General features: G+C 43.9%; 2 protein-coding genes across 4 annotated transcripts in view; both read left to right on the top strand.

Moving 5' to 3' along the window:
- Nucleotides 1–27,529, top strand: part of CLYBL (citramalyl-CoA lyase) — a 247,570-nt gene that overhangs the window by 105,180 nt on the left and 114,861 nt on the right. The window lies entirely within an intron of this gene.
- Nucleotides 734–27,529, top strand: LOC103007851 (CUE domain-containing protein 2-like). Its single transcript, XM_057533220.1, is given in 5 exon segments — nucleotides 734–884; nucleotides 3,114–3,221; nucleotides 19,156–19,859; nucleotides 19,861–20,236; nucleotides 27,333–27,529. Coding segments are annotated over 5 exon segments (1,536 nt in total).

The raw sequence follows: 27,529 nt of genomic DNA, 5'->3' as shown, positions 1-27,529 counted from the left end.
TAAACCTGTCTTCTACGACCTTTTAGATTGGACTCCTTTATCAGTCATCTGCTTGAGTATCAATTAGGCGTAAGGAAAGGACACGGGAAGTGGTGGTTGGTGGTGCTTGCCATCTATGTCTCTGAGGCATAGTTTCAGCTGGTAAGGTGTGTACTTTTGGACACCTAGGTCTTTTGGGGGCTGAATATCTTCAGAGTTTGATGGGCTTTGGAAATGTACATAAATGGGAATAGGGGAAAGAGGGGCCAGAAGGTACTTCATCACTCCTTCCCTCCTCCAGAGGGGACCAGAGACAGTACAGGTGGCCCATTGGTGAGGTACTGAAGAGCCATTGAAAGATTCTTTTTCTTTCTCTGTCAGTTAGCAAAGTGAGATTTTCTTGTGTGGATAAAGTTTAGGAAGAGAGAAAGAGGAGCATCACATCCTGGGCCACTTTCAGTCTGTACTTGAGTGTTTCAAGGGTGTGACTGTCCCGACTCCCCACCCGCAATCAGTGCTGCGTTACTATTGTTAGTGCCGTTACGACCAACCACTGGCTGGAGGGTGACAGGTGCTTTAGGGCCCCATCTCTCCAAGGGCTTGTCACTGTAGCTGTGGATCTCAAGGTACACCTGCAGATGCTCAGGAAACCAGCCTCTCAGTTGGGCGGCTGAGGCCTTACATTCCTGTGTTAACGGACATCATTCGACATCTGAGTTTGCCTTTTAAAATTTGACTAGCAGATGTGGTAGAAATGATCTCCACCACAGCCTACAAGTGCAAGGACGGCGTGGCAGGCCCAGTGGCAGGCAGGAGGCACAGAAAATGGGCCTTAGTGGGGGCAGCCCCAGCACTGGCCAAGTCTGGGCAGAAAGCATTTGGCTGCCTCGCTGACCTCTTTGCTAGTGAGAACTGGGACTGCCACCTCAAGTACTTGCCCTTCGTCTTTCCTCAGGACACGCCAAGCTAGGCCCAAGAGGAGGGGCAAGGTGGGTCCATCTGCAGGTGGAGAGACAGTGAGACTCAGGCCCAGGGCCGCCTCTGAGCAGTGGTGTACAGGGGGGCTGGCCGGACAAGGGCCCCAGAGGCCCCGGAGAGAGCAGCAAAGCAGCCCAAGATGATTCTGTGGGACGCCTGGGGTGGACACCACAGTGGCGAGGATCATGGAAACCGTGACTGGGAGGGAGGCAGCCCAGCCCCAGTCTGTGAGAGAAGCCCCCAGGAGCCCTAGACAGAGCTTCATTAGGAGGGCTTCAGGGAGGGGCATTGAGGGTTTTATACTCTGTACTTTGTCAATATAGGCAGGTTGCACTCTATAAAGAAACGTAAACATGGGCGGAAAAGTTATAAGGATTGGTATGGTCAAAATAGGGCTAGCAAACCTTGCTTCTAAGCTGAAGATGACTTTAATTTCTTTACTTAAATAAAAAGCCTAACAGCAGAATAAATGACTCTCTAGCTTGCTTTTAAAAATGAAAGAATGCCTCAAAGCATCAAACCACTGATGATTCCACTGAAAGAACAGAAATATTGCAATTTGCAATGTGGTGGGTGATGGAGAAGGCCATGTACTGGTTTCAGAAGTGGGAGAAGGTACAGGTTGTGAGGTGGGGGAGGGTTAGCAGGAGAGTTCTAATGGACACATTTAATGTATAGAGTGTGGGAAAACATGGACAGTGGCCATACTGCATGATGGAGAGGGGGAAAGCTAGGAGTCTTCTGATATTCAGAAGGCCTGTGCTGTCACTTCCGACTTCTTTGTTTTCTAGCTAAGAAGAAACGGAATAACAAACTCCACAACAAAATGGTTTCACATTGCTTTAGCATTTCAGGAATCTGTACTCAATTCTTTAGTAAAACTGTCACTTACTTCTGCATTGGAGGCTAAGGGGTTGGCACATTTTCAAACACAGGAAGTATAGGTATACTTGCATGAATAGTATCAGAAGCCTTGGACTTTTGCAGTATATTCTGCAGGGGCTTTGTTTTTGTTGGTAGTATATATTCGGTTTTTTCTTTTTTTCTTTCTTTTTCCTCTTTTCTGGATGCATTATATTATGTAAAGACGCCTACATCTTTCAGACCAAATTGTTTTCAGGATTTTGTCATTGTATAGCAGCGTCTTAAAGAGGTCTTTTCTTTCTTCACTTTTCAGAGAGAAATCGGTTTCCTGTGTATTTTAATCTATGTCCACAGGAGGATTATGATAATGAATCACTGTTTCGTAATTTTGCTATTTTAAGTGAGTTTTAAATAAAACCTGTACCCCCTTTCTTGGTCTCTGAGAACATAGCCATTAAATAAGTGCTATAAATATCTTGAGAGCTTAAAAATAGAGCTAAAATATAAAAACACAGTGTGTAGTAAAAGAGGCATTCTTTACCTGCACCCCACCTTCAGTTTCTACAGGACAACTTTATACTTCACTCAAAGATATTTAAAAATATGAATACATTGACTTCCTTCGCAATTTCCTGACTGTATCACTGTTTTCATTTTCATGGTTAATGCAGTATACTGGTTGGTAGGTAAGCAGTGTGATTCTACTTGCTCTTCTAATTTTTAAAATTCTTTACAAATAATTATTATCACTACTACATGATTAAGGAACAGATATTTATATAAAGCTAGTTTAAGATTTTTGGCTTTTACGTTCTTTTTTTACTCATTTATATGTTTAATTAGCATACATTATGTACAAGGTATGGTGCCAGGGTCAGCAAAAAGAGTGCTTCCTACTATCACGACTCCCTAAAATCATGATTTCTTAAAGTCAGTTCTCTGTCTCTGTTTCCCCCTCTCAAATATTACCTTCTGTTCTTCCTTCTCATTGTGACCAGTTATTTAGATTTATTTTTTAAGATCTTGGAGTCTCAGTGATGTACTGTGCAGTAGGGTTGGTTAAAGAAGAGGAGATCTTGAAGAAATTTTAATCACTGGGGAGTTGGCGCTAACAGGCAAATCAACAGACTTATCCGTGTAGACAAGGAGGACTGCTCAAGCTGAATTGAACGGACCCTGTTGTAATTTGAACCCTTGAAACCCTTTCCACTTTATTGTCAAAATTACTGCCTTCACTTCCTCCCTCTCCTCATTTGTCTATTTCCCTTGCGTTTTATCTTGTGCACTCCCAGTGTACAACACGGTGGTGGCGAACTGCTTCCTGGAAGGCATGATTAGTCATCAGGAGCACGTGTTCCTTATAGCTGGAGATAAATGGGCGTTCAGCCTGTCAACCACAAGTTGGACTAATTTGGAAAATATGGTTCCTCTCCTCAAAAGAAACGGCTCATGCTCCTTTGGACACTTGTATAAAACAGCTGTGTGCACTTCCCCGTTCGTTCTGAACAACTGGAATCAGAGTGTCCGGCTTGATGCTAGAACTGGAATTTAACTCGCAATGGCGAGGAGGCTTTACCTAGAATGTCTGTCACCGTGAAAGGCAGGGAAGAGCAGTACCAGTTCTGGCCCCCTTTGAGTTTTGGGGGTGCTTCCCATTTTCCTTCCCCATGATCGTTCACTGAGTGGAGTGTAATCCCGAATCTCTCACCAGTTGTCTCATCATCTTAAAGGGAATAAGAAAATTATAATGGATGTTTTGAATGTGCCTGACCTTTATTTTGTTCATACCCAAACTGAATGAAGCAAAGAGGTTGAAATATTTTCTTGTTCCATCTGAGTAAGCATGAAAACCTGCAATCCTTAATCTTTTAAAAGAAAAAAATAACCTCCTCTGTTTGTGGGATTTCTGATTCATCTCTTCCACCCTGCTCTATATTTTTTTAGTCAAATACTCTCTGGACTTTTGTGAGCCAGTATCTTCCTTCTTCACCTCTTTCCCCTGTCCTCCCCCACCCCTACCCTGTGGTCGCACAAAGATCAGGGAGCCCACAGAAGACTAAGTTTCTGGGTTTTGTATTTAAAAGGAGGGTGAAATGCTGGATATACTTAGGAACACAAAACTGATCTGTTAAAACTTTGCCAAAAAAGAAATTTATTGGTGTCAGGATAAGGGGAATAAGAGAAACTGAGATTTTTTTTTAAATGCCACAAATAGAGGAGAATATACAGTTGCTTTTCGTGATTTACACCAAACTGACTTTTCTTTAGTTCAGCACAAACTAGTAGGTGTGGCAGCGACTTCAAACCTCCCAAGTTAACAAGTGATATAAAAAAATGAGAATCCCATGGGAAGGGAGCCAGGAGCCCTGGAAGCTTTCTGCTTGTTGATGTCTCTGAATAATAATCAGGACTAGTACACTGGCCTGTGATTCAAAGATGGGTACTTCTCTGTGACTTGGGCCCTGTGTCTGTGAAACTCTGGGTCTCCAGGGTAAATGAAGTTGTCTGTGGCTCTAGCCTTAGAGAAATATTCTAAACCAGGGTCCCAGAGCCAAATTCTGCCTGCCACCTATTTTTGTGCAGCTCTCGAACTAAGAATGGTTTTTCCAGATGAATGAATTGAGAATAGGCAACATTACCTTTGAACTCCAATTAAGCGAGATGCTATCCCCCCAAAAGGAGTGCTATTCTTCTCGTGAGTAGAACTGTATTACAAAAAAATTGTACGCAATTTAATTTTGAATTTTGTCATTACCAAGTATGTGGAAATTTGTGTTCCCTCTTGTTACACAAGTCCCTGTATAATATCCTTGAGTTTGTCTCTCAGCTCACAAGTCTGAAATAATTTACTATCTGGCCCTTTCAGATAAAGTTTGCTGAGTCCTGTTCTAAACTGTCACATAAAGAAAATTTTGAAGAGAAAAAAAGGCATCTTTACTGTCATTATTTGCCTAAATCTCTATTTCAATTTTCTTTTTTAAGCGTGAAGCCAGTATGGATGGAGTTAATATTCTTTGGCTTGTGCAGTGCCCTGAAAAAACTGGTATCAGTTGTGAAATGTGGCATAATAGTGTCAGCTGCTGCCTGTTTGAAAATTTAAGGTTACAGAATAAAATAAACCTGTGTTGCCCGATGTAAAATAGATGGCAATAATAGTACTTATTTTGTAGGATTTTGGGAAGGATTAAGTGAGATAATGCAAGTAAAGGACTCAATAGATGTTGAAAAGAAAAAAAAAGAACAAAGACTACCATTGAGAACTTAAGTTTGTTTGCCTTAGTGTGTATGAGTCCTGGTGCCTTTCATTTTAACATTTTGTATCTGTGTACAAACATACTGTCCCTTGTATACTGGAAGTCCCTAAATAATGCTCTCATAAGCTTCAGGTAATGCACAATATAATCTGGTTGTATCTCCTTTCAGCATGATTCTGATTTTAAAGGAACACCCTATCTACTTGAGAAGAATTATTACTTAAGTCCTATATATTTCAAAGATGATTTTAAAAGCATAAATAAATGTTACTGAAGAGTAAAGAAGGGAGTTTTTTTTAATATAAATTTATTTTTAAAATTTATTTATTTTTGGCTGCGTTGGGTCTTCGTTGCAGCGCGCGGGCTTTCTCTAGTTGCGGTGAGTGGGGCCTACTCTTCGTTGCAGTGCGCGGGCTTCACATTGCGGTGGCTTCTCTTGTTGCGGAGCACTGGCTCTAGGCGAGCGGGCTTCAGTAGTTGTGGTTAGCGGACTCAGTAGTTGTGGCTCATGGGCCCTAGAGAGCAGGCTCAGTAGTTGTGGCGCACGGGCTTAGTTGCTCCGCGGCATGTGGGATCTTCCCGGACCAGGGATCGAACCCGTGTCCCCTGCATTGGCAGGTGGATTCTTAACCACTGCGCCACCAGGGAAGTCTGGGAGTTTTTTTTAGGTCAGAAAATTTTAGGATATTGAGTGTCACTGTTTTGGTCACCATCTGTGACAGAGTACAGGATTGGAAAAAGGACATTGTCTTGGTATTTCAAATAGCTGATGTTTATACCTGGAAATCCCCCACATGCAGGAGGGCAACAGATAAGAATTAGAGGTAGGCATGGCATTTGCAAAGAAAGAAAATCACTGGTGATACTTGAGGAGATGGTCTCAATCTTCCTCATTATACTGCGTCCACAATACACTTTTTGCCTCTGGAGTTTGTCCTCCTCCTTCCAAGGCCCCATCTGTTGTCACCACCTCTGAGAAGCCTTCTCAGAGTCACCCCTCCCACTGTTTTCCAACTAGAGTTAGAATTTGCCCTCTTGCCTTAGAGACCCCAGTCTCCCCAGCTAGACCTCGACTTCCCCCAAGGCTGATTCTCTCCTCCCTATTTGGATATCCCTGCCTGGCTTCCATGTCCAATATCTATTTGTTGAATCAGTGAATTACTGAATAAAAATTTGTATAACGTTAAAATAAAATGAATGGCAAAACCCTTTTGATTCTTCTCTCTTTTCAGACGTAGATTAATGTACATAGATAATCATGAAACACTCTTGTAGAGCTGATGACAAATTCACAGATAAGTCAAAATGTGTAGATCGCTTATCCAGCTATTAAGTTGTGAAGACTTGGGGGCATCAGAGAGGAGACATAAATCTGGCTTCTTTATTTTATGTGGTGCCGACCCTTAGCATGGAAGTGGGCTCCCCAGTCCCCTTGGTAGGCGTGTTTCCTGGGTGTGACAGAGTGCCTCCCACCATCTGTCTGTGTGGGTGTGTGAATCCTAGGCGACCCTCTGTTCCAGACCCACCTGACTAGCTCACAGAGGTCAGGGAAGAGGAAGAAGGGTGTCCTATCCTTAATAGTAGGAGCTATTATTGATTGGACTTCCTGTGTGCAAGGCACTTTATCAGGTGTGTCACGTGCATCATTTCATTAGACTTCTCACAACAATCCTATTATTACATCCAACTCAGAATCTGAATCTGAGACTGAGAGGTTAAGTGATACGCTTAAGGTGTCACCAGATCCAGGTCTGCTCTGAGTTCAAGAAAAACTGAACTCTCAGAGTTAGGAATTGTGTCCTGGTCACCACATCCCCTTGTTCCTCCCATAACTTGGAGTGGAGCTGTCACACATACGTGGACGTGGCTAGCCTGCAAGCTGAAGGAGATGAGTGAGCAAACTGCAAAACAAGTAAGACTTCCAACTTTTAGAAGAGGCTAGTTCCTGTGTACCTCAAATCCTTCTAACCTTTTTAGGTGGCTTATGTGGAATCACATGCAAGTTAAAGCCATGAGTACCACGTGCTGGAAGTTCCAGGCAATGAGAAATGAGCTTCATGGTAATTGAGAATGAAGTTAAGGAAGAAAATTTTATTGTTAATCAAGGGCTTAATTGCCTCTGGGACATTTTAAATAAATGCCATGCCATACTTAAGCAGCAATGTTCTGTAAGTGAGATGCAAAAATTCTTTAATTAAACCATCGCGGGTATTCCCTGATTGAAATATCTGCCTTTATCTTCATAGTTAATCCTTCCTGATTCATGTAACAACTCAATCAGGGATTGAGTAAATTAAGGGCTCCTTGAAAGAACAAATCAATTGTATAAAATTGAAATTATTTTTGGAGCAGTCTTCCTTGTACATATTTGTATTGATAACAGCCTATTTTTGGTGCATTTTCTATTTAGTGGGCTTGTAGAGTGAGCTGTTTTTCAGCCTGCAGGGGACAGATTATGCCTGTGGTATGGTGTAGGGCAGACGGTTGTTAGAAGAATTTGTCTGAGAAAAGGAACAAATGTAAGGGTTTCTTGGCCATTGAGAAACCCAGTGATGATGACTTGGATGGTCCCTACAATTAACCAGGAAGGAAGATGGTAAGCAAGGTGGTCCACACCCAGGAGCGTGGCCCCACTCCAGGCCTTGCTGGATGCTAGTCAACTTGTATTAGTGTCCACAAGCCAAAGGGCCGAGTTCTTTTTTATTTTTTATTGAAGTATAGTTGACTTACAATGTAGTGTTAGTTTCTGTTGTACTGCAGAGTGATTCAGTTGTGTGTGTGTCTGTGTGTGTGTGTGTGTGTGTGTATTCTTTTTCAGATTCTTTTCCATTTTAGTTTATTATAAGATACTGAATATAGTTCCATGTGCTATATAATAAATCCTTGTTGTTTATTTTATGTATAGTGGTGTGTATCTATTAATCCCATACTCCTAATTTATCCCTCCCCTCCCGCCTTCCTCTTTGGTAATCATAAATTTGTTTTCTATGTCTGTGAGTCTGTTTCTGTTTTGTCAATAAGTTCATTTGTATCATTTTTTTTTAGATTCCACATATAAGTGATACCATATGATATTTGTCTCTGACTTACTTTACTTAGCATGGTAATCTCTAGGTCCATCGATGTTGCTGCAAATGGCATTATGTCGTTCTTTTCTATGGCTAATATTCCATTGTATATATGTACCACATCTTCTTTATCCATTCATCTGTTGATGGACATTTAGGTTGCTTCCATGTCTTGGCTATTGTAAATAGTGCGGCAATGAACATTGGGGTGCATGTATCTTTTTGAATTAGAGTTTTCTCCGGATATATACCCAGGAGTGAGATTGCTGGATCATATGGTAACTCTATTTTTAGTTTTTTAAGGAATCTCCATGCTGTTTTCCATAGTGGTTGCCCCAATTTACATTCCCACCAACAGTGTAGGAGGGTTTCCTTTCTCCATATCCTCTCCAGCTTTTATTATCTGTAGACTTTTTGATGATGGCCATTCTGACCTGTGTGAGGTGATACCTCGTTGTAGTTTTGATTTGCATTTCTCTAATAATTAGGGATGTTGAGCATCTTTTCATGTGCCTGTTGGCCATCTGTATTTCTTCTTTGGAGAAATGTCTATTTAGGTCTTCTGCCCATTTTTCAACTGGGTTGCTTGGTTTTTTTGATACTGAGCTGTATGAGCTGTTGTACATTTTGGAAATTAAGCAAAGGGCCAAGTTCTTATTCCCAACTAAACAGACCCAGAGATTCAGACCCATAGACCCAGATTCAGAAACAGACTAAGGAGATTTGCCGGCTCTCTCGTTGTACACAGAAAAAACAAAAAAATGAAAACTTAAGGTATCCAAAAGTTTTGACTTACAAGATTGTTCACTTTGAGTGGCAGGAGCGCCTGACATGGAGCTCAGTAAGTTTTTTTTAAATGCAGGAATTGTTTGTTTTGGTAAGCTAACACTGTGATTTCATTTAATTCTTAAAAAGAGAAAAATTATCATTTGAAGTTACCAAAATTTTAAAACATACAATCACTTCTATTTTTAAAATTGTATTTAGATTGAGTAATCAGCAAATAATTTAAATAAGTCATCAAATAATGGTATTCTGTAGAATGGGTTCATACTGAAATTTTTATCCTCTATTTTCAGGGTTCTTGATGTAAAACAACTGAGCCCTTTAAAAGCAGTTTCATTTTCAAATAAACACACATAACAGACACACCTTGTGAACTAAGTACTTGAAAGAAGGAAATGAGGGGAGGAAAGAAAAATATTTGAAGTCATATTTTCATAGAGACCCTGTGGTGTTTGACGTGTGTTGGCCAATTCAGGCCAGGCTCAAAATGACAGTTCAGGTTTTGCCTACTGTCTTGGGACTCCACTTAGCGCCAAAGTGTCCCCTGAAAAGCCTCTCTTCCTCAGAATCCTTGCTTTGGGCACATATCAGAAAGCCTGTGTGGTGCCCACCAGCTGCAGAAGGGCCCCCGTGATGGGTTAGAGGCGAAATCACACTCAACTCTTTGGCAGTGTCTGGAAACCTAGCATTGTGATGTCACTGTGAGAATAGAAATCCCTTTAGAATTCTGCATGATGATTCAGAGCAATTAATTCTGTTCTAATTTTCATGCCCCGGGAAGAACTCTATTTATATAAACTTGGTCAGGGACAAGCATATCTGCACATAGTCTGTGAAGAAAGGAAAATGAGCCATGTACTCCCTAGCAAAACTAGCTGCCTTGCTCCCCAGCCTATTTCCAAATGATTCAAATTTATGTAAAGAAACGCTGGTGAGCCCAGGAAAACAAACTGGTATCTTAGCATTCTCCCGCCTCAACGTTTTTTGGATTCTTTATGTCATATAAACATATTCATGAAATCACTTTCTCTGACTCCAGTACATCTGCCTTTGGGAGCTCAGTGGTAAATACATAACTGGCATGGATCCTGAGAAGTTCAAGGTTCTCACGACAAGCTGGCTCTGGCTCTTTGCGGACCGAGGACGCCTGGGAGCATGTTCCCTGAAGCCCCTACTCACTCCTTCATTGAGTTCAAAGGGTCTCAAGTCATCTCAAGAAAATCGCCATCTGAGCATCATGTTGCAGGGCTGGCGTTTGCAATTTTCGTGGCTACCTGGGTTCTGTTTGATCCTTTCCCCTCTGCATCTGTCTCGTACATTCCATGTTCTGGGCTTGCCTTAGTCATATGCTTCGGGAGAAGGTATCATGAACGACTTGACGCCCATATTATAACTTAACGAGCTGAAAAGCCCTCAGGTATAGATTCTGCATCTCTCAAACTGAGATTTTTGATTCAGAGACAGGTCGCATGTAGACAACTTCCCGGAGGCTCTGGCTGCTTGAGACACAGATTGTAATCAGAGTAATTAGCACTGAATTTTCAAGTCCTGTTCTCCAGCTTGACCTGGCAGCATTTAGCCAGCATGCACACAGCTGGATCAATGGCAGGAATTGAAGGGGCCGGTTGTAGGGCTGCTCCTGGCAGCTTGTGGTGGGCACCATCCACGGGGAGTTCCAGGGGAGCATCCGGGACAGGGGAGCAGTGAGGAGACCTGGGGCGTGGGAGGAAAGAACTATGGTATTGATAAGCGCCTGTCTGGGAATTGTTACAGGAGACAGATCGCAGTACAGACTTTTGCCTGCAATTCATTATCATTGATCTGTTTTTCTCCTTCTTACTTAGTGCAGTTTTGGGTGTTCCTAAAATGTCCCTTGTTAAAAGTTTACACTTCCTTTCCCTAAGAATAAGTACCTGCCTATCTAAATCCAAAGGCTAGTGAAATAAAAACTGTAGGACATGAACAGATACTTCGGTGGATCCAAAATAGAAGGTTTTTTTTTCAGCTTGGTGCCTGGCCTTCAGGTAGGGCAGCACAGTCGTAGCAAAGAAGCACTGGTACCTGATCATGAAGTAAATTATCTGGGCACTTTGGTGGTGGTGGTGGAGAGACAGGGAATCAAGCTCAAGTAATCCCAGGGCACTTCTGTCACCCACTTGCTCTTCTTAGTCCCACGGAGTGTGATGCCTCACAAGGGCAGCTAGAAGGTGAGGGTGATGAGAATACTGCAGTGGGGGGATGTCAGACCCCACTCCCCACCCATTGAGGGTAATGATTTTGAACGGATGCTTGATGACTGGACGCTGAATAATAATAAATAGGTTTAAGTTTATAGGAAGTACTTACGACACAAAACCGCTTGAGCATATATAGTATCCCTAACACTATGATCAATATAATGGAAGAAGCATGGTTAGCAGATTTTTTTTTTAAATGACAGATTTTTTTATAGTTTGATTCTGTTAAAGAATGAAACACAATTGGTTCCATTCTGCCGTTTTGCATCAGTAGTTCATATAAGGTTAAACTTTGAGGGATACTTTTGCATTTTTCAGCTGTAGGCTTTTGCACTCACTTAAATTACTAGAATATTTGTGTGGAAAATGAGGTCAATTCTGTGTTTAAATGAACTGTTGTTGGCTATCTCACCTGACAGTCATTTTGTGATTTGAATGTTAAATCTTATGACCCTCACATGCTCACACATAATACTTTTCAGGCCACAATTAACATTTGCCACTAAGCTGTATTTTAGAAAGTATTTATAGAGGCTGCTGCGAAGTGCTGTATTCTAGTGATATGGAGTATTTTCAGTAGTCATCTGCTTCCAGAATGCACCTTATCCTGGCAGTAAACTGGTGTCTTTCATAAAAAGTTCCTTAACGTCCAATAGCTCACTCTGGCACACGCTTAGCATTTTTCCCTGAAATCCTTTCGTAAATCAACAGGAAGCCTTCTTTCCCATTTTTATTATAAAAGGGGAATTAATGATAAAACTTAAACACACATTGTTATTTTAACATCTAGTCTTACATCTGTTGAGGAGTTGTGTTTTTACTTAAAAATATTTTAGCCAAGAATCAAAACCAGAGAATTATGCATTTTCCCAGCCTCCTGTCAAGGATGGCTCTTTGTTAAAAGCACACAACAGAAAATACTGTGCTAAACTCTTGTTGGCTTAAAAAGCCATATATGAAGCCTTAAAAGCCAAAGCATTTAATTTTTAAAAATGATTTAAGTAAATCACTTTAAAAAAACTGTGCCAAACTTTTAAAAAGTACTTTTCACATCTTGCCTTTATAAGTAACTGTGACATTAAACATACCATAAATTTACTTTATTTTCTTAATAAGTTTGGATTTTCACACAGCCTCTATTTTTTATAATATAGGTCGTACAAGGCTGTTTCATTTCAGGTTGAAGAGACCCAGCCAACATTATGACACTCTTTTTTCTTAAGTGCAAAAGTTGGATTGGGACAGGGACTGTTGAATTTGGAAAACATCAATTGTTTTCTTTTTCTCCTTCCTTTTTTTCTATGTTTATTTCACTTTGTAGTTGCGAGTCATGGGTTTTTTCACTTCAGGCTTTTGCTCTCCCTGGTCTTTTGCTTTACAATTCGCACTAGGAGAGGCTAGCGGGCTTTTTTTGCTGTTTGAGGTCTTTTGGGTTTTTTTTTCTTTTTTGCATATTCTTCCTTTTCTCCAGATATTATTACTGACCAAATTTAAAACACTACAGTGTTTAGGATCCCTGCAGGGCCATTTTAAGTATTTGGACCCATAAAGGGCCCCAAGCAATAACTACCTGAATTGCTTTTAATTACACAATATAGCTGCATCATTTTACTTCAGATTCTTTTTGATTGATGCTGCAAGGCAATTGTAACCGCGGATGATGGGATTAAGTGCCTCTTGAAGTGACTTTAGCTTCTTGTGGGAACAAAGGGAAAGAGGAGAACACTTAGTCCCTTTTTTGCTGGAGCTGCCTTTTTCTTAGCTTGCATATAAAGAAATACAATTAACAAACATTATCCCCAGAGGTAAATTGAAATGTACATGCAGACCAGAACCGCTCTTGACTGCAATTAGACATATATGATCCGAGGTATTCTGACCATTCATTAGTGCTAATTGTTTGAGAAACAAGCCCAGAACAAATGATTAAAATGTAGGTACCATAACTGGGATTATTAGCATGTGTGATAAAATGTGCGCTCTGCAGCTGTACCAATAAAACGCTTTGGAAAGTGGCTCTGATTAGACAAATGCTTGGTTTGGCTCTGTGGTGAGCTCTTGGTGTTTGCTCAAGACCTGGTGATGTTTATAACAAACAACTTATATCTTTCTTTCTTAATTAGTGGGAATTACTATGTAAATGTTGGTATTTTGTAATTTAATATCCTATGGTTTTTCCTGCCTTTGGGCTGTTATTGCAGTCTACTGATCTTGCTGGGAATGAGATAAACTGAGTTCTTAGGTTTTGCTCGTTTGCTCTGTTTTCTTTAAAATGCTGGATGCCATGGAGAACTACTACAAAGTTTGCTTTATTATTTGGTTTTTGAACCAAAATAGAGCCTCTTGTATTCAGCACTTGTACTATAGTCACAGAGACCTGGCAAGGGTAACTTAGTCAAACATAAACTAACTGGGAGCTGGTTGGCCAATATGGACAGTCAGCATGCTGCTAAGCCCTCCAGCCTAACCTTAGCTAAGTGAGCAGAACCAGGAGGAAGACAGAAGTGACTGTCAGGGTGAGGACCAATTTAGAGTGATGGATGGCAGTTGAATTCCCCCTGGAAGTGCATCTAGGAGTTTGGGGTTAGCAAAGAAATGTGAGCTCAGCTAAATGTGGAGTCAGTGAGAGATTTGGGAGGCGCAAATGGGAATGGAAAGAAAGGACATGTGAGACGGAAGCATGGAACCAGGGTGCCAGGGAAATGTGCCAGGCAGGCAGAAGCTGAAATCCAATGTCCGTCTATCTACGCATGGATGTTTCAGGCCTCCTAACTTGTAGCTCAGAGCTTCTCTGTCCCCTGTTTGCATTTCTGAAACCAGAGTCAGAGGAAGGACCATTTGGAGATTGTCCATATGGTACCATGATAACCTACAACAACTTTTCAATCTCAAGTGGTCTGTCCTTGTCACCCAACAGACTTCCGAGCCACCTATTTCTTAGCATATCAGTTGCACATACCAAAGGAAGACAAATATCGGTGTTACTCCAGATAGAAATAAGATTAAATTAGCTTTTAAAATTAGTTAATACATTACAAAGACACATGCAAAAAAATTGTCTGGTTATCTTGTTCTCTGGATAACCTATTCCATCTCTCTTTCCATTATCATAGAAAACCCTGAATCAAGTCAAAAATAAACCATAACATAGATTGTCATGGACATACAGCTTGTGGAAAGGATTCACCTCTTAATTTTTCATTTTATTCCCTGTGTATTTACAATAAAAGTGTTACTCTCTGAGTCTGACCAGTTCATTCCACAGAAAACTAAGTAACAATACATATTCAGTAAGAGTGGGTTTTTTAAGAACTAAATATAAAGGAAAAAGAGGCTGTTTTGCACTTTGGCTGGTGCATTGCTAAGTGTGGCATTGAATAAGAAAAAAATCTTAAGCTCCCCTAAAATTAGAAGTTCTAGGAAGTCTTGCCTTAAATATTTAAAGGAGTTAGTGCCTGTAGCACATTAAACATACTTTAAAAAAAAAAACTATGTTAGAGAAAGCCTTCATGATCACATCCATATGTTTAGTTTTAATTTTCATCACACTTAGCTCTGAATAATTAAGAAGGAAAAAAACAATCTTAATCTTATTGTGGGTCCCACACAGTCAAAGCCACATACACGTGATTCGTGATCACAGCTTGTATTCACAGCTTTCGTGTGTGTGGTATGGGTCTGGCAATTAGACTCAGACTGTGTTTTTTCTAAAAATTATTCAGCGCTAGAGAGAGATCAGTATTAAAATTTCCCCAAATCTACATATCAGGGTAATCAAAGGACTATAGCTAACAAAATATCAAAATTCTAAGCTGTGTAACATTTTGGCCTCATTTCATTGCGACTGACACTTGAAAGGAATTTTTGAGAGAGTCTAGGGAGAAAACGAAGATTCCGTTAACCTAGATGATTTTCATGACAGCTACCAAAAAAATAAAATAAATAAGATGCGGAGAGAACTGTTTTCTCAAAATTGCAGATCCATTTTTCTGGAGGAAAAAAAAATTTGATATGATTACTTTCATATCAAAGAACCCGGTCATGGGGGAGATGCATAATTTGACACATTTAGCAGCCTTTGAGCTTTTGAAGGACTCTGTAAAAGAATCCATGGTTACATCTGTCAGGTTGACAGTCTTCTTTCGTGACCTTAAAAAAAAGTTAAGGAGAGATTGATCTTTCTAGTTCACATTTGCTCAGTTACCTCTAAAGTTCTGCCCAAGCCAGGAATTGGTCATCTCAGCTTTAAATTTATTATTTTTTGAGCTAAGATAACCCAGTACTAATGGAATCTCTAAATGGAGAACTTTTGTGAATGGTCTTTTTTTGTGTGAAATTTTCTGGTGGGCCTGTGGTGATAATATTTCCTATACTCTCCATTGGCTGTTTTAATACATTAACTACTAAATATTGTCTTTTCTGCAACTTGTTTTAGAATCAGATCTTCTTAGGCAGGAATGCCAGCAGTGAACAATCCAAACATAAGGCTCTGCTCTGGGTGCTCAGTTATGGCCAGAAGTGGAACAAGTAAGCTGTTGGTTCCATGCACTCAGAATTTCACCATCCAAAACCCCAAATCGTCTCTGCAGAGGCTAAGAGAAGTCGACTGGCATGTCCTTTAGGTTTTAATTACAATTTACCGAAAGCGCCCACGTTCTGTACTTCACAGGTGCTTCCTCTCATCGTTCCCAACTCTGGGAAATGCATCTATCAAATTGCTATGGGGACTTCCCTGGTGGCGCAGTGGTTAAGACGCCGCTTGCCAGTGCAGGGGACAGGGGTTTGATCCCTGGTCCGGGACGATCCCACATGCCGCAGAGCAGCTAAGCCCGTGCACCACAACTACTGAGCCTGCGCTTTAGAGCCCACGAGCCACAACTACTGAGCCCGCGCGCCTAGAGCCCGTGCTCTGGCAACAAGAGAGGCCACCGCAATGAGAAGCCAGCACACCGCAACGAGAGGTGGCCCCTGCTCACACAACTAGAGAAAGCCTGCACCCAGCGGCGAAGACCCAACACAGCCAAAAATAAAATAAATAAATATAAAATAAAGAATCCGCCTGCCAATGCAGGGGACATGGGTTCAAGCCCTGGTCCGGGAAAATCCCACATGCCATGGAGCAACTAAGCCCGTGCGCCACAACTCCTGAGCATGCACTGTAGAGCCCGCGAGTCACAACTACTGAGCTCGTGTGCCACAACTACGGAAGCCAGCACGCCTAGAGCCCGTGCTCCGCAACAAGAAAAGCCACCACAATGAGAAACCCGCGCACCACAACGAAGAGTAGCCCCCGCTTGCCCCAACTAAAGAAAGCCCGCACCCAGCAATGAAGACCCAACGCAGCCAAAAATTAATTAATTAATTAATTTTAAAAAAATCACTATGGGTAGAGGGTCCTGAGCATCATTCCTGCAGTTCTCAGCGACATTAACTCAGTTAACTATTGATAAACAACATCCTTAGCCTTCTTTGTGTTTCCAGGAGGCCCAGGTTGAAGCAGCCCAGAAACAGAAGAGATGCTAATCACATTGTGTTCTTAAACGTGTTCAGTGAAGGAGTGCAGGTTTCCCTCTTGACCTCAGTGTCACTCCGGGGGTTGGGGGGGGGAATAAAATCCCTCCAGTTTTCCATTCAGATAAAACCTCTCCTCCTCCTCTTCTCACCAAAAGTAGAGCAAGAAAGTGGGATTACGGTGAATGCCACTAGCAGGCACATGCTCTATTGTCATCCCCTCTTCAACCGGAATCAAGGAGCTTTGCAGCAAAACAAAGCTCCTCTCCTCTCGTCCCATCCCCCACTCTCCCTCTTGGCCCTCACCTCCGCCTTCCTTCCCTCCCTCCCACTTTCTTATCCGCCTGCTTTCCGTCAGGACCCATCCTTTCTCCTCCCTCCCTTTCTTTTCCTCATTCTCTTCCTCTCCCTCACCTCCTCTCAAATACCCTCACCCCTGCCCTTGTCTTCCTCCTTATCGTCTGCTGGGCTGACTCGGCCTTAGCTTGTATCAAACTCCTCTTCATTTGCCTTTCGGAAAAATGGCAGCGTTGCCCTTAGAAGTGCTACCGCGCAGCCAAGTGCCACGGGGCAGAGTGGTGCTGTGGCCACCTTTATGTATAAGGACTAATCCATTCGCGATATACACGTGGATCTCTGTTGTCGTGGAAAACTTGCTCTCTTCTTCGGGACCCATTAATGGTCACCCAGTTGTACAGGGTTTTCCCTGTTCTTGGGACTTACCCCACCCATGCACCTATCTGGAGAACTACAGTTCTGTGGCCAAAGAAGTGGATTCAGTGACCAGCCAGGGTCTGCTGGACACATGGCTTCTTGTCCGTGTTTGCTCAACCCTTGGCCTAAGGGCCAGCTCGTGGTGGACTCGGTATTTATCGAATGCATGATCCGTACTGAATTTGATCAGTACATTTGTGTTTATGAAACAATAGCATGGATATAACAAGGGAAAGAGATTTGTTAACTTTAAATTTTTTTTCACTGCGGTAAAATACACATAACATACAATTTACTATTTTGACTATTTAAAGCTTATTGTTCAACGGCATTAAGTACATTCTCACTGTTGAGCAATCATCACCACCGTCCATTTCCAGAACTTGTTCATCTTCCTGAACTGAAACTCTGTACCCACTAAACGGTAATTCTCCTCCCCCTTCCCCCTCACCATTCTATAATACTTCCTGTCTCTACGAATTGACTGCTCTAGGTACCTCACAGGAGTGGAATTGTACAGTATTAGCCCTTGTGTGTCTGGCTTATTTCACTTAGGATAATGAGTAATTTTTCATATGGATGTTTGTTTGCTTTCTCATTCTGTATGAAAAAAAGAGTTCCGTTACTGGGTCACTTGTTTTTGCCCTTTGGTGTTCTGATGGTCTGAGGAGGAAGAGATCTGTACTGAAACAGCATTACACAAATTTTACCGAAGTGAACAAAAATAAGGGTTCTGCTTTTTTCTCTATTTCTGATAAATCTGTCCCTTATTTGACACTCACCTCTTTTCCTGGGGTTTCCACGGCAAGTATAGGCCAGGAGGGAAGTCCCTCAGCATCCCTCCTTCTCCATGGCACCCCACAACGGCCGAAAGGCCGGCCCACAGCCCGTGGGTCTTCGCCATCCTGTGCCCTGACTCCTTCCTTCGAAGTGAGTCCACAGCGGACCACAAACTGCTATCCTGTGTGTGTCTGCTTTGGACACAAAAGAGTATCTCTTCCTTTCAGTACAAAATGGAGCACTTGATTAAGGTGTGATATAATTGCTTTGTGAGAGAGTTTGCCCTGAAAATGTTCTTGGCTTTTCTGAAGCGGACTGCATGCTTGTTTGTGTTTGTACCACATGCTAATCTCACGAATGGCCCTGTTCTGCCAGTGGGAGGACAAATAGCTGTTCTTTTGCTCTTGTGCCCATGGAAAGCTCCCCACTTCTCCTTGCCCTGTTGCCATGGTAACTGAGACATGGTTCTTCAAAATAGGGAAGGAATCTCTCTGGGCAGTTGGGAACTTAGCAAACTGAGAACATACGTAGGCCTCAATTGTTACAGATGCTGGTGTAAATACCTAGTTATCAATAGTCGTAAGCGTGGCTGGAATTTATAGGTGAATTTTACTGTCACTTGGGGGGTGTATAGGAAAGGATAGATGAATGGGCTCTTTATTCTAGTCCCACAGATTCTTCTGTGAGCATCAGAATTGTCATACAAGGTCAGACCATGGGCCTTACAACAGAGAGCTCAGGTTTTCCCGGTACTTATGTTCCCAGCATAGGGAGTAGGCAGTGACAGTACAGTCGTGCTCCTCCAGCTCCCTCGAAGGATCGAAGGTGCAGCCCCAACTAGAGGAGTCCTTTAAGAATCAGGATTTGTGCATAATCTTCTGTGAGAAATTTTTATTTTCAAACTTTATCAGCTCTTAGAGTCAAAATTGCTTTAAGAGAACTTTTAAAGGGCCATATCGCTCATTGGTGGGGCTGTGGGATGAGAGCTGCACCGCGCGGGACGAGTCGCCGGCGGCGCCCGACGGAGCAGAAGAGGAGAGGGCGTGGAGCTGGAGAGGGGTGTCTGTGCAGCCCTCCTTACCTTTGTTCAGACGCACCTCCCAGAGGCTGACCTCAGCGGCTGGGATGAGGTCATCTTCTGTGTGCTCGGGGTCCTTGAGGACCTGGGCCCCTCAGGCCCATCGGAGGAGAATTTCGATATGGAGGCCTTCACTGAGATGATGGAGGCCTATGTGCCTAGCTTCGCCCACATCCCAAGGGGTACAAGAGGGGAAATGATGCAGAGGCTCTCAGGGCAGTTGAGTGGTGCCAGGAACAAAGAGAACCTGCAACCACAGAACTCTGAGGTCCAAGGTCAGGTATCTGTCGCCCCAGAGCCTCTGCAGCGGTTCAAAGAAGAGACGATGTCTTCTCCGACTGCTGCTCGGGACACCCAAGAAGAGGCATCCGGCGCTGAGGAGGAGCTGCTGCCGGGGGTGGACGTACTTCTGGAGGTGTTCCTTCCCTGTTCGGTGGAGCAGGCCCAGTGGGTGTTGGCCAGAGCTCGAGGGGACTTGGAAGAAGCTGTGCAGATGCTGGTAGAGGGGAAGGAGGAGAGGCCTCCAGCCTGGGATGGCCCCAACCAGGACCTGCCCAGGCGCCTCAGAGGCCCCCAAAAGGATGAGCTGAAGTCCTTCATCCTGCAGAAAGAAGTACGTGATGGTGGATAGCGCAGATGATCAGAAGATTCGCCGGCCTATGGCTCCTAAGGAGGCTCCCAAGAAGCTGATCCAGTACATCGACAACCAGGTAGCGAGCACCGAAGGGGAGCGATTCAAAGATGTGCGGGACCCTGAGGCTGAGGAAATGAAGGCCACATACGTCAACCTCAAGCCAGCCAGAAAGTACCGCTTCCACGGAGGCACTCGCCAGACTCTGCCCGAGCCATCTAGGCTCAGATCCCAGAGGGATGCAGAGGCCCTGCATCCCCACACAGGGCCCGCCCTAACTCCTGTCCCCCATCTTTCCCTACTTCCTTGCTCCACAGTGCTAACCTGCTCTTGGAGCTGCCATGGGCACGGTAGAGGTAGCCCCAGGAAAAACAAACAAACAGAACAAAACAAAAGGGCCGTATCATTTCTGTGTGGTGTCCTAAATAGCAATTTATTGATGTATTATTTCAAAATGATTTATTTGTTTTCTTATTATTTTTTATGTTTATAAACAAATGGGAATTTAGCAAAATTTGTTAGAATTTGTGGAGGCAGTTTCTAAAGGGCAAGGGCACATAAAAGATGATTCTTTTTTTTTGGTTCAGAAACACCCCTTTAGTGGTAACTGGACTTGAATGCAGCAGAAAATATTTTAAAATAATGTTTGAGTGGAAATGTAAAGTGATACAGCTGCTATAGAAAGAAGTATGGTTTTCCTTCAAAAAACCATATGATCCAGCAGTTCCACTTCTGGTATATACCCAAAAGAATTGAAAGCAGGGTTTTGAAGAGATATTTGTTCATAGCAGCATCATTCACAATAGTCAAAAGTTGGAAATAATCCGTATCCATCAGTGGATGAATGGGTAAACAAAATATGGTACATACATGTAATGGAATATTATTCAACCTTTAAAAAGGAAGGAGAATCTCACATATGCTACAACATGGATGAACCTTGTGGACATTATGCTAAGTGAAATAAGCCAGTCACAAAAGGACAAATACTGTATGATCTCACTTACATGAGGTACCTAGGGCATTCAGATTCATAGGGACAGAAAGTACAATAGAATAGTGGTTTCCAGGGGCTGGGGGGAGAGGGAATGGGCGGGTTGATGAAAAGTTCTGGAGATGGATGGTGGTGATGGTTACACAACAGTGGGGATGTATTTAATGCCACTGACTCGTATGCTTAAAAATGGTTAAAATGGTAAATTTTATGTTATGTAAAAAACAAATTCACAGTAAAAAAAAAAATTTGACCAGCAGAGGTGTAAAATGATAGAATACAGATCAGCTCAAGGTGGGAAATACTGATCTTGAAGGTTTAACACGATCCATACATTGTTTCATCATTGCTCAAATAAGGCCGTTATAAACCTTTACCCAGCGTTTCAGATCTCCAGCCCCTTTCCATGGGCACCTTCACTCACTATATCATGCCTCTTTTCCTGGAATGTCCAAAACCTTGGTGTAAAGAGTGCAAAGGGCTGTGCATGAGCACATGGCCAGCTAGGCACCCTCATGCCCCGCTGGTGGCAAAATAAGTTAGTACAACCCTTTGTGAAGACAGTCTGGGGAAGTCTGTGAAGAGCATAACCATGATCACACCCACTATCCCTTTTAGCCCCCTGAAGACAGAGGCTAATGGACACATGTGGCCCTCTCTCCTTAAATGCTTGCCAGCCCACCGCGCATCTAGCCCTGAGTCCATCCTTTCCTTCATTCTGCTGTCGGGTCCAGTCCCTCTATGTGCTGGGCGGCATGGTGCTGAGAGCTACGCATACACCCGTGTTGGGTCAGGATGGGGAGAGGCGGTGCAGAGGTGTGTGGAGAGCACGAAGCTAGGCCCTGATATGTGTTAACTATCTAGTAAGTAATGTCTAGGCGTTGTCTTCATCAGGGTTCTCCAGGGAAACAGACCAATAGGGTATGTCTCTGTGTGTGTGTGTGTGTGTGTGTGTGTGATATATATAAGAGATGTAGTATAAGGACAATAAGACCCACATGATTATGGAGGCCGACAAGTCCCAAGAGCTGCAGTCAGGAAGCTGGGGACCCAGGAGAGCCATTGGTGTAAGTTCCAGTCCAAAGGCTGGCAAGCTTGAGAACCAGGAAGAACCAATGTTTCAGTTCAGGTCTCAAGGCAGGAAAATATGGAAGGCTATCAGGCAGGAGGAGTTAGTTCCTTTTTTACTCAGGGGAGTATTGGCCTATTTGGTATCTTCAACTGATTGGATGAGGCCCACCCACGTTAGAGAAGGCAGTCTGCTTTACTCAGTCTGCTGATTCACATGTTAATCTCATCCAGATATATCTTCACAGACACACCTAGAATAACGTTTTACCGAATGTCTGGGCACCTTGTGGCCTGGTCAAGTTGACACGTAAAATTAACCATCATGGTATTATTTACTAAAATGATTTAGAATTAATTGTGCTGCCTAAATCATTATTGTAGTTACAATTGCTTTTCAACTCAGTTTTGAATTTAAGAGTGACATCATGAAAAGTCCTGAATCAAGTTCTTTTCTGCACTTGGTTAAGTCTGGACTGCCATTTAGATAATTCAAAGAAAGTATTAGGCCCAGAACTTACAGGATCAATACATTTTTGTTTATGGAGTGATAGCGTGAATGTGACAAGGGGAACAACTTGGACGTTCCTTGGCCTTCCCTGTTTCCATCTGAGCCCTCCAGCATATGGTGCTGGCTGAAGGTCATCCATGGGTGAGGCAAGAGCATCTCAGAGCCAAGTATCCGCGTCAAGGCTAAGATGTGGAGTCCTCAGTTAGGGTCCCTGGACCGTGTACAGCATATACCACCTGGCCTTGGCTTCAGAGAGCTCTGCTGCTTGTGAAGAGAGATCAGCTGAGGCCTCCACCCTCAGTCCCACCTGCCTTCCCAAGCCCTGGATTTGGATGTTTGCCTGGGCTCTGGCAAGCTTCTTCTCTATCTGCATTGGTTGTAACTTGGGCGGAACCCCGCGCTGGGGCCCTCTGGAGCCTCAGCTGCCTGGGCCAGAGGAGAGGAGTAGCATCTGGGCAGGTAGCTTGAGGGCAGGGGAACCAGCCCAGCTGAGCATCTGCCCCCACAGGGCGTGGCCAGCATTGAATCACCGGGGGGTGTGGCAAACTCAGACTTGTATGTTGGCTACTTGGGGGTTACGGCTGAGGAGCAGAAGTTTTTAAGCAGTGGGAATGCTCCCAGGTGCTGTAGCCGCCAGTGTGGTGCTGACCACCACAAGAGCCAGGCCAGGCAGCAGGATCCTGAGAAGCAAACCCAGGCATCCTGCCACGGGGGGGTCCCCAGGGGCCGTGCTGCACTGGCCGTGCAGGTTCCCAGCCCTCGCCCCTGCGGACCTGACCTCAGGCTTAGGAGAGCAGGTCTAACGCCAGCCCCTGCTGCTGCCTGTTGGCTGCCTCACGAGAGGTGGTGCAGGTCCTCAGTGCCCGGTGCTGTGAGGCCCTGGGAAAGGGCACCTCTTACTTAAGATGGGAGGAGAGGGAGACCTGGAGGAGAATCCACTTCAGCCCCCTGAGAACAGGGCTAGGTCCCCTCTCTCTGAATATGATAGAAGTTCTCCTAATGCCAAGTTCCTATAGCCCTTGCTTCCTAGGGAGGCGGCAGTGTGACCCCACATGGTGGTTCCCGGGACACGGGAAGCACTTGGTCTGCAGTGGCCGATCCATAGCCCGAGCCCCCTGTGCTCCCCACTCCATGTGGTCACGTTCTCCCCATCTCTGCACGGACTCTGGCCCCTCAGTGCCTCAGCCACCTGACAAGGGCTGAGTGGTCACCGCCTGAGAATTGCAGGGACTTCGTTTATCTTTGTGCTCTTCCCAAGGATCTGACCCCCTAGTGATCACTTGTTACCTAGTGAAAACTAGAATCAGATCTGGGGTTGAAAGCAGCATCTAGCCAACATGCCCTGGTTCCTGACCTGTGTGTGCTGACATAAAATCCTCCCTTCCCCAACTTACCAATGTATATATTTTTAAAATTTTATTTATTTTTGGCTGCGTTGGGTCTTTGTTGCTGCACGCGGGCTTTCTCTAGTTGCTGCGAGTGGGAGCTACTCTTCGTTGCGGTGCGCGGGCTTCTCACTGCGGCGGCTTCTCTTGTTGCGGAGCACGGGCTCTAGGTGCGCGGGCTTCAATAGTTGTGGCACGTGGGCTCAGCAGTTGTGGCTCGCGGGCTCTAGAGCGCAGGCTCAGTAGTTGTGGCACACGGGCTTAGTTGCTCCGTGGCATGTGGGGTCTTCCCAGACCAGGGATTGAACCCATGTCCCCTGCATTGGCAGGCAGATTCTTAACCGCTGCGTCACCAGGGAAGTCCCTCACCAATGTATTTTGAAAAGCCTGTCAGATTTTCTAACACGAACTAAATATGAGTTAACATTAATACCCCGTTGCTATTTTTAAAACTCCAATTGCTGTATAAATACATTTCACCTAAATAAAAATAGATTTGTTAAGTAAGCCAACCGTGAGTTGGGTCAGCATTTGTAAAAGTGTCTGATATACAGGCCTCTTCCTGGAATATGAATTCATTAGAACTTCAAAAGCAAAACAGCATGAGGTTGGACACTTTGCTGGAGCACTGGAGAGTTCTCAGCCAATGAGAGGCTAGATGGATTGATATTTGTTAAATTGAGATTCTGTTTGTACTGCCTTCAATTTAGTCCTTTCTCAAGATTTGGGGGTTCCCCTTCAAATCTAGTTTGTTGACTGTTTTAATCATAAAAGATTTTGTCAAATGCTTTTTTCTACATCTACTGAGATGATCATCTGGTTTTTGTGAAAGCTGTAAATTTAAGTTACACTGGCTCCACCTAAGGGGAAATGTGACTTTTTGGAAAATACATCAATGGATAAGATTCCGCAGTGTAATACCCGAATCTGAGGCAGTAGTACTGGCTTCAGCAAAACTCCTCTGATGCAACTATTTTGTTACCTCAGGGCTCACCGGTCATGAGAAACTAAGTTGGGTAAGGGTAGAGCATTTTCTAGCCCTGGAGCTATTGGGTTGGCCAAAAAGTTTGTTTGGGTTTTTCCGTAACATCTTACGAAAAACCTGAACTAACTTTTTGGCTAACCCAATATATCCCTCACTGCAGAAGACAAATAGAAAGTTCCTAAAGAGTGGGAGGCCAGGCAGAATATTCCGCAGTTTCATCACTCATGCTTTCCCCCCACAAGCTTCTCTCAGCATCTGAAGGGCTTAGTCCCTGCTACTGGCAGGGACTTCCTTTACTTCACATGCCCTGTCCTTGCTCACTCTGCCTCCTGGGAGCTTGAGGTTCGGACCCTCAAGCAGTTGGAAATTAGCAGACTTCCTTCTGTTCACTGTGGACTTGATCTAAGAATCCAGTTTGAACTACAGGCTCAGCAAGGACTTCTTGGTGTTCACCCTCTCCCCACCCACTTGCAAACCCTGCCATGATGGCTACTGATCCAGTGGGTGGGCATGTACAGCACCGTGGTTTCCAAGCAAGGAAAACTGCCGTTCCTCTCAAAGTTATCGTTCCCAGTCACTTCATTAGCGGGAAGTTGCATAATTGGTACCCAGCTCCCCTGCCTAAATATGGTAGGATTACATGCTGGCAACTTTTAAAGTCCAGCAATCCCAGATCCTTTCTAGGACCAGTAAGACACTTTGGTGGTACTTTGAAACCATGGTGCAGAGGTTCTCATCCTTGGTTGCACCTTGGAGTCTCCCTTGAAGCTTTAAAGAAACACTGATGCCTGCGACTCACCACAAGGCTCTGATTTAATTGGGCTGGAGTGTGGCCTGAGGTTTTTATCTTTTTCTAAGTTCTCCAGGTGATTGTAGTGTGCAGCCAAAGTAGAGACCTCTGTACTAGCTATCAGCTAAGTAAAGAAACCACTAGCTTGGATGAGAAGTCACATACCGAATGGCAGATCCTCAAATGGACATTAGCTTAGTTAATTATTGCTGCTATTTCAAATATTGTTAGCAGTTTGTCAGTTTTTTTTATCAGAAAGACTTTTCCTTAAACATGGATTTTTTTTCCAAGTTTGCTGCATTTTCAGTTATGACTTTATTATTACTTTCATAGCATCTACTTGTATATAATAGTAACACATGACTCACTTAAGAGAAGTTTTCGTTGGAGCAAAATTTCCTGCATTAGGGCAATGGCTACACATTGGGATCATCTAGTACAGTGGTCCTTCAACTTGGTTATACATCTGAATCACCTAGGGGGCTTTTAAGTTCCAGAGCCTCAGCCTTGCCCTAGGCCAATGACTTAAGAATTTCTGTGACTGAGCTTTAGCATCAGCATGCTTGAAAGCTCCCCAGGTGATTCCACTATGCCCCTGAGTTTGAGTCAGCCTAGAACAGCATTCTCAAACTTTCATGAGATAAGCATCCCCTGGAGATTTGTTAATATGCAGCTTCTGATTCAGTGGGACTGGGGTGGGGGCCTTAGACTCTGCATTTCTAACAAGTTCCCACATGGTGATGGTAGATGCTCCCATGAGACATGGGAGAGTCTCACATGAGAACAGATAAGAGACCAATGGTGCTGGTCTATAGCAACACCTCACTTAAGTGGCAAGAACCTAGAGAGCTTAAAAAAAAAAAAAAAGAAGAAAAAAATATATATATACTGAGCCTGGGCCCTATTACCAGTGAATTTAATTTGATTGCACTGGGTGGGGTCCAGAATTGACAAGTTTTAAAAGCTCCCCAGGTGGTGGTGATATTGAATCCCAGGTGGAGAACCCCAGCAGTATTAGGGACTAGCTCTGCCTCCTGTGGTATAAATGGTTAATAAATGGTATCAGGTGGAGGAGGAAAGGGAGAAGACCAAAACAAGGCCAGGAGGGACCCCCCTCCAGCTAGAAGAACCCCTGGACCTGCCAAGGGATGTCTTATCTTAAAAAAGGTCCCTCTGTAGAGAGAACTCACCATAAGGCTACCAGATTTTTTTCAACTCATCTTATGCCCCTGCTTTGCATATTGTTTGAATATATTTACATGTTGACTATCAAGAGGCCCTAACTCCAAATATGTAAGATAAAATAAAATAAGTTAGATCTTGCACGTACTGCAATTGTATTCATACGCAGTAGTCAGTGCTGAACACAACTCAAGTAGGGAACAGATTTTGAAACAGCCGGAGATGGGGGAAGGAGAGGACATGCCAGCAGTACGGGAGGAGGGAGGCTTGGGGAAGCCACGACGGGCTCCTGCCATCTGCCCAGTGACAGCCCCCTCGGGGACCTCAGAGTCTGCAACAGGACCTGAAGCCCAAACCCCCTCTACACCTTTCTCCTCCTTAGTATTCCAAACAGTCTTGCTGCCTTTGATCTTTCTCCCTGAAGCTTCATTCTGTACAGGCCTTTAGCCTTCCTGAGCTGCTTGCGGGCCATCCTCTGGGTGTTCCTCCCTGGACCTTCCGGACTTGACCTGTATCTTTTGGGCCGCCTCCCCGCAGTGCTCAGCACAGTGCGGGTCAGGGCAGTCTCATGCGGTCGGTTGTACGGGGTGTGCCCTGCTCAGGGTGCCTACAGAGGCCACACGTGGGGCCGAGCTTCAACTCTCCTCTATGCATCAAAGTTGCCGCCTCAGGAGCAGGAGGCACCTCTTTGCCCTTCCACCTGCTGGCAGGCTCGAGGGGACACCTTTTTCTAA

The sequence above is a fragment of the Balaenoptera acutorostrata genome, chromosome 18, assembly GCF_949987535.1.
Source record: "Balaenoptera acutorostrata chromosome 18, mBalAcu1.1, whole genome shotgun sequence".
Lineage (NCBI taxonomy): Eukaryota > Metazoa > Chordata > Mammalia > Artiodactyla > Balaenopteridae > Balaenoptera > Balaenoptera acutorostrata.
The sequence above is the reverse complement of the archived record's forward strand: the minus strand, read 5'-3'. Positions and strand labels throughout refer to the sequence as shown.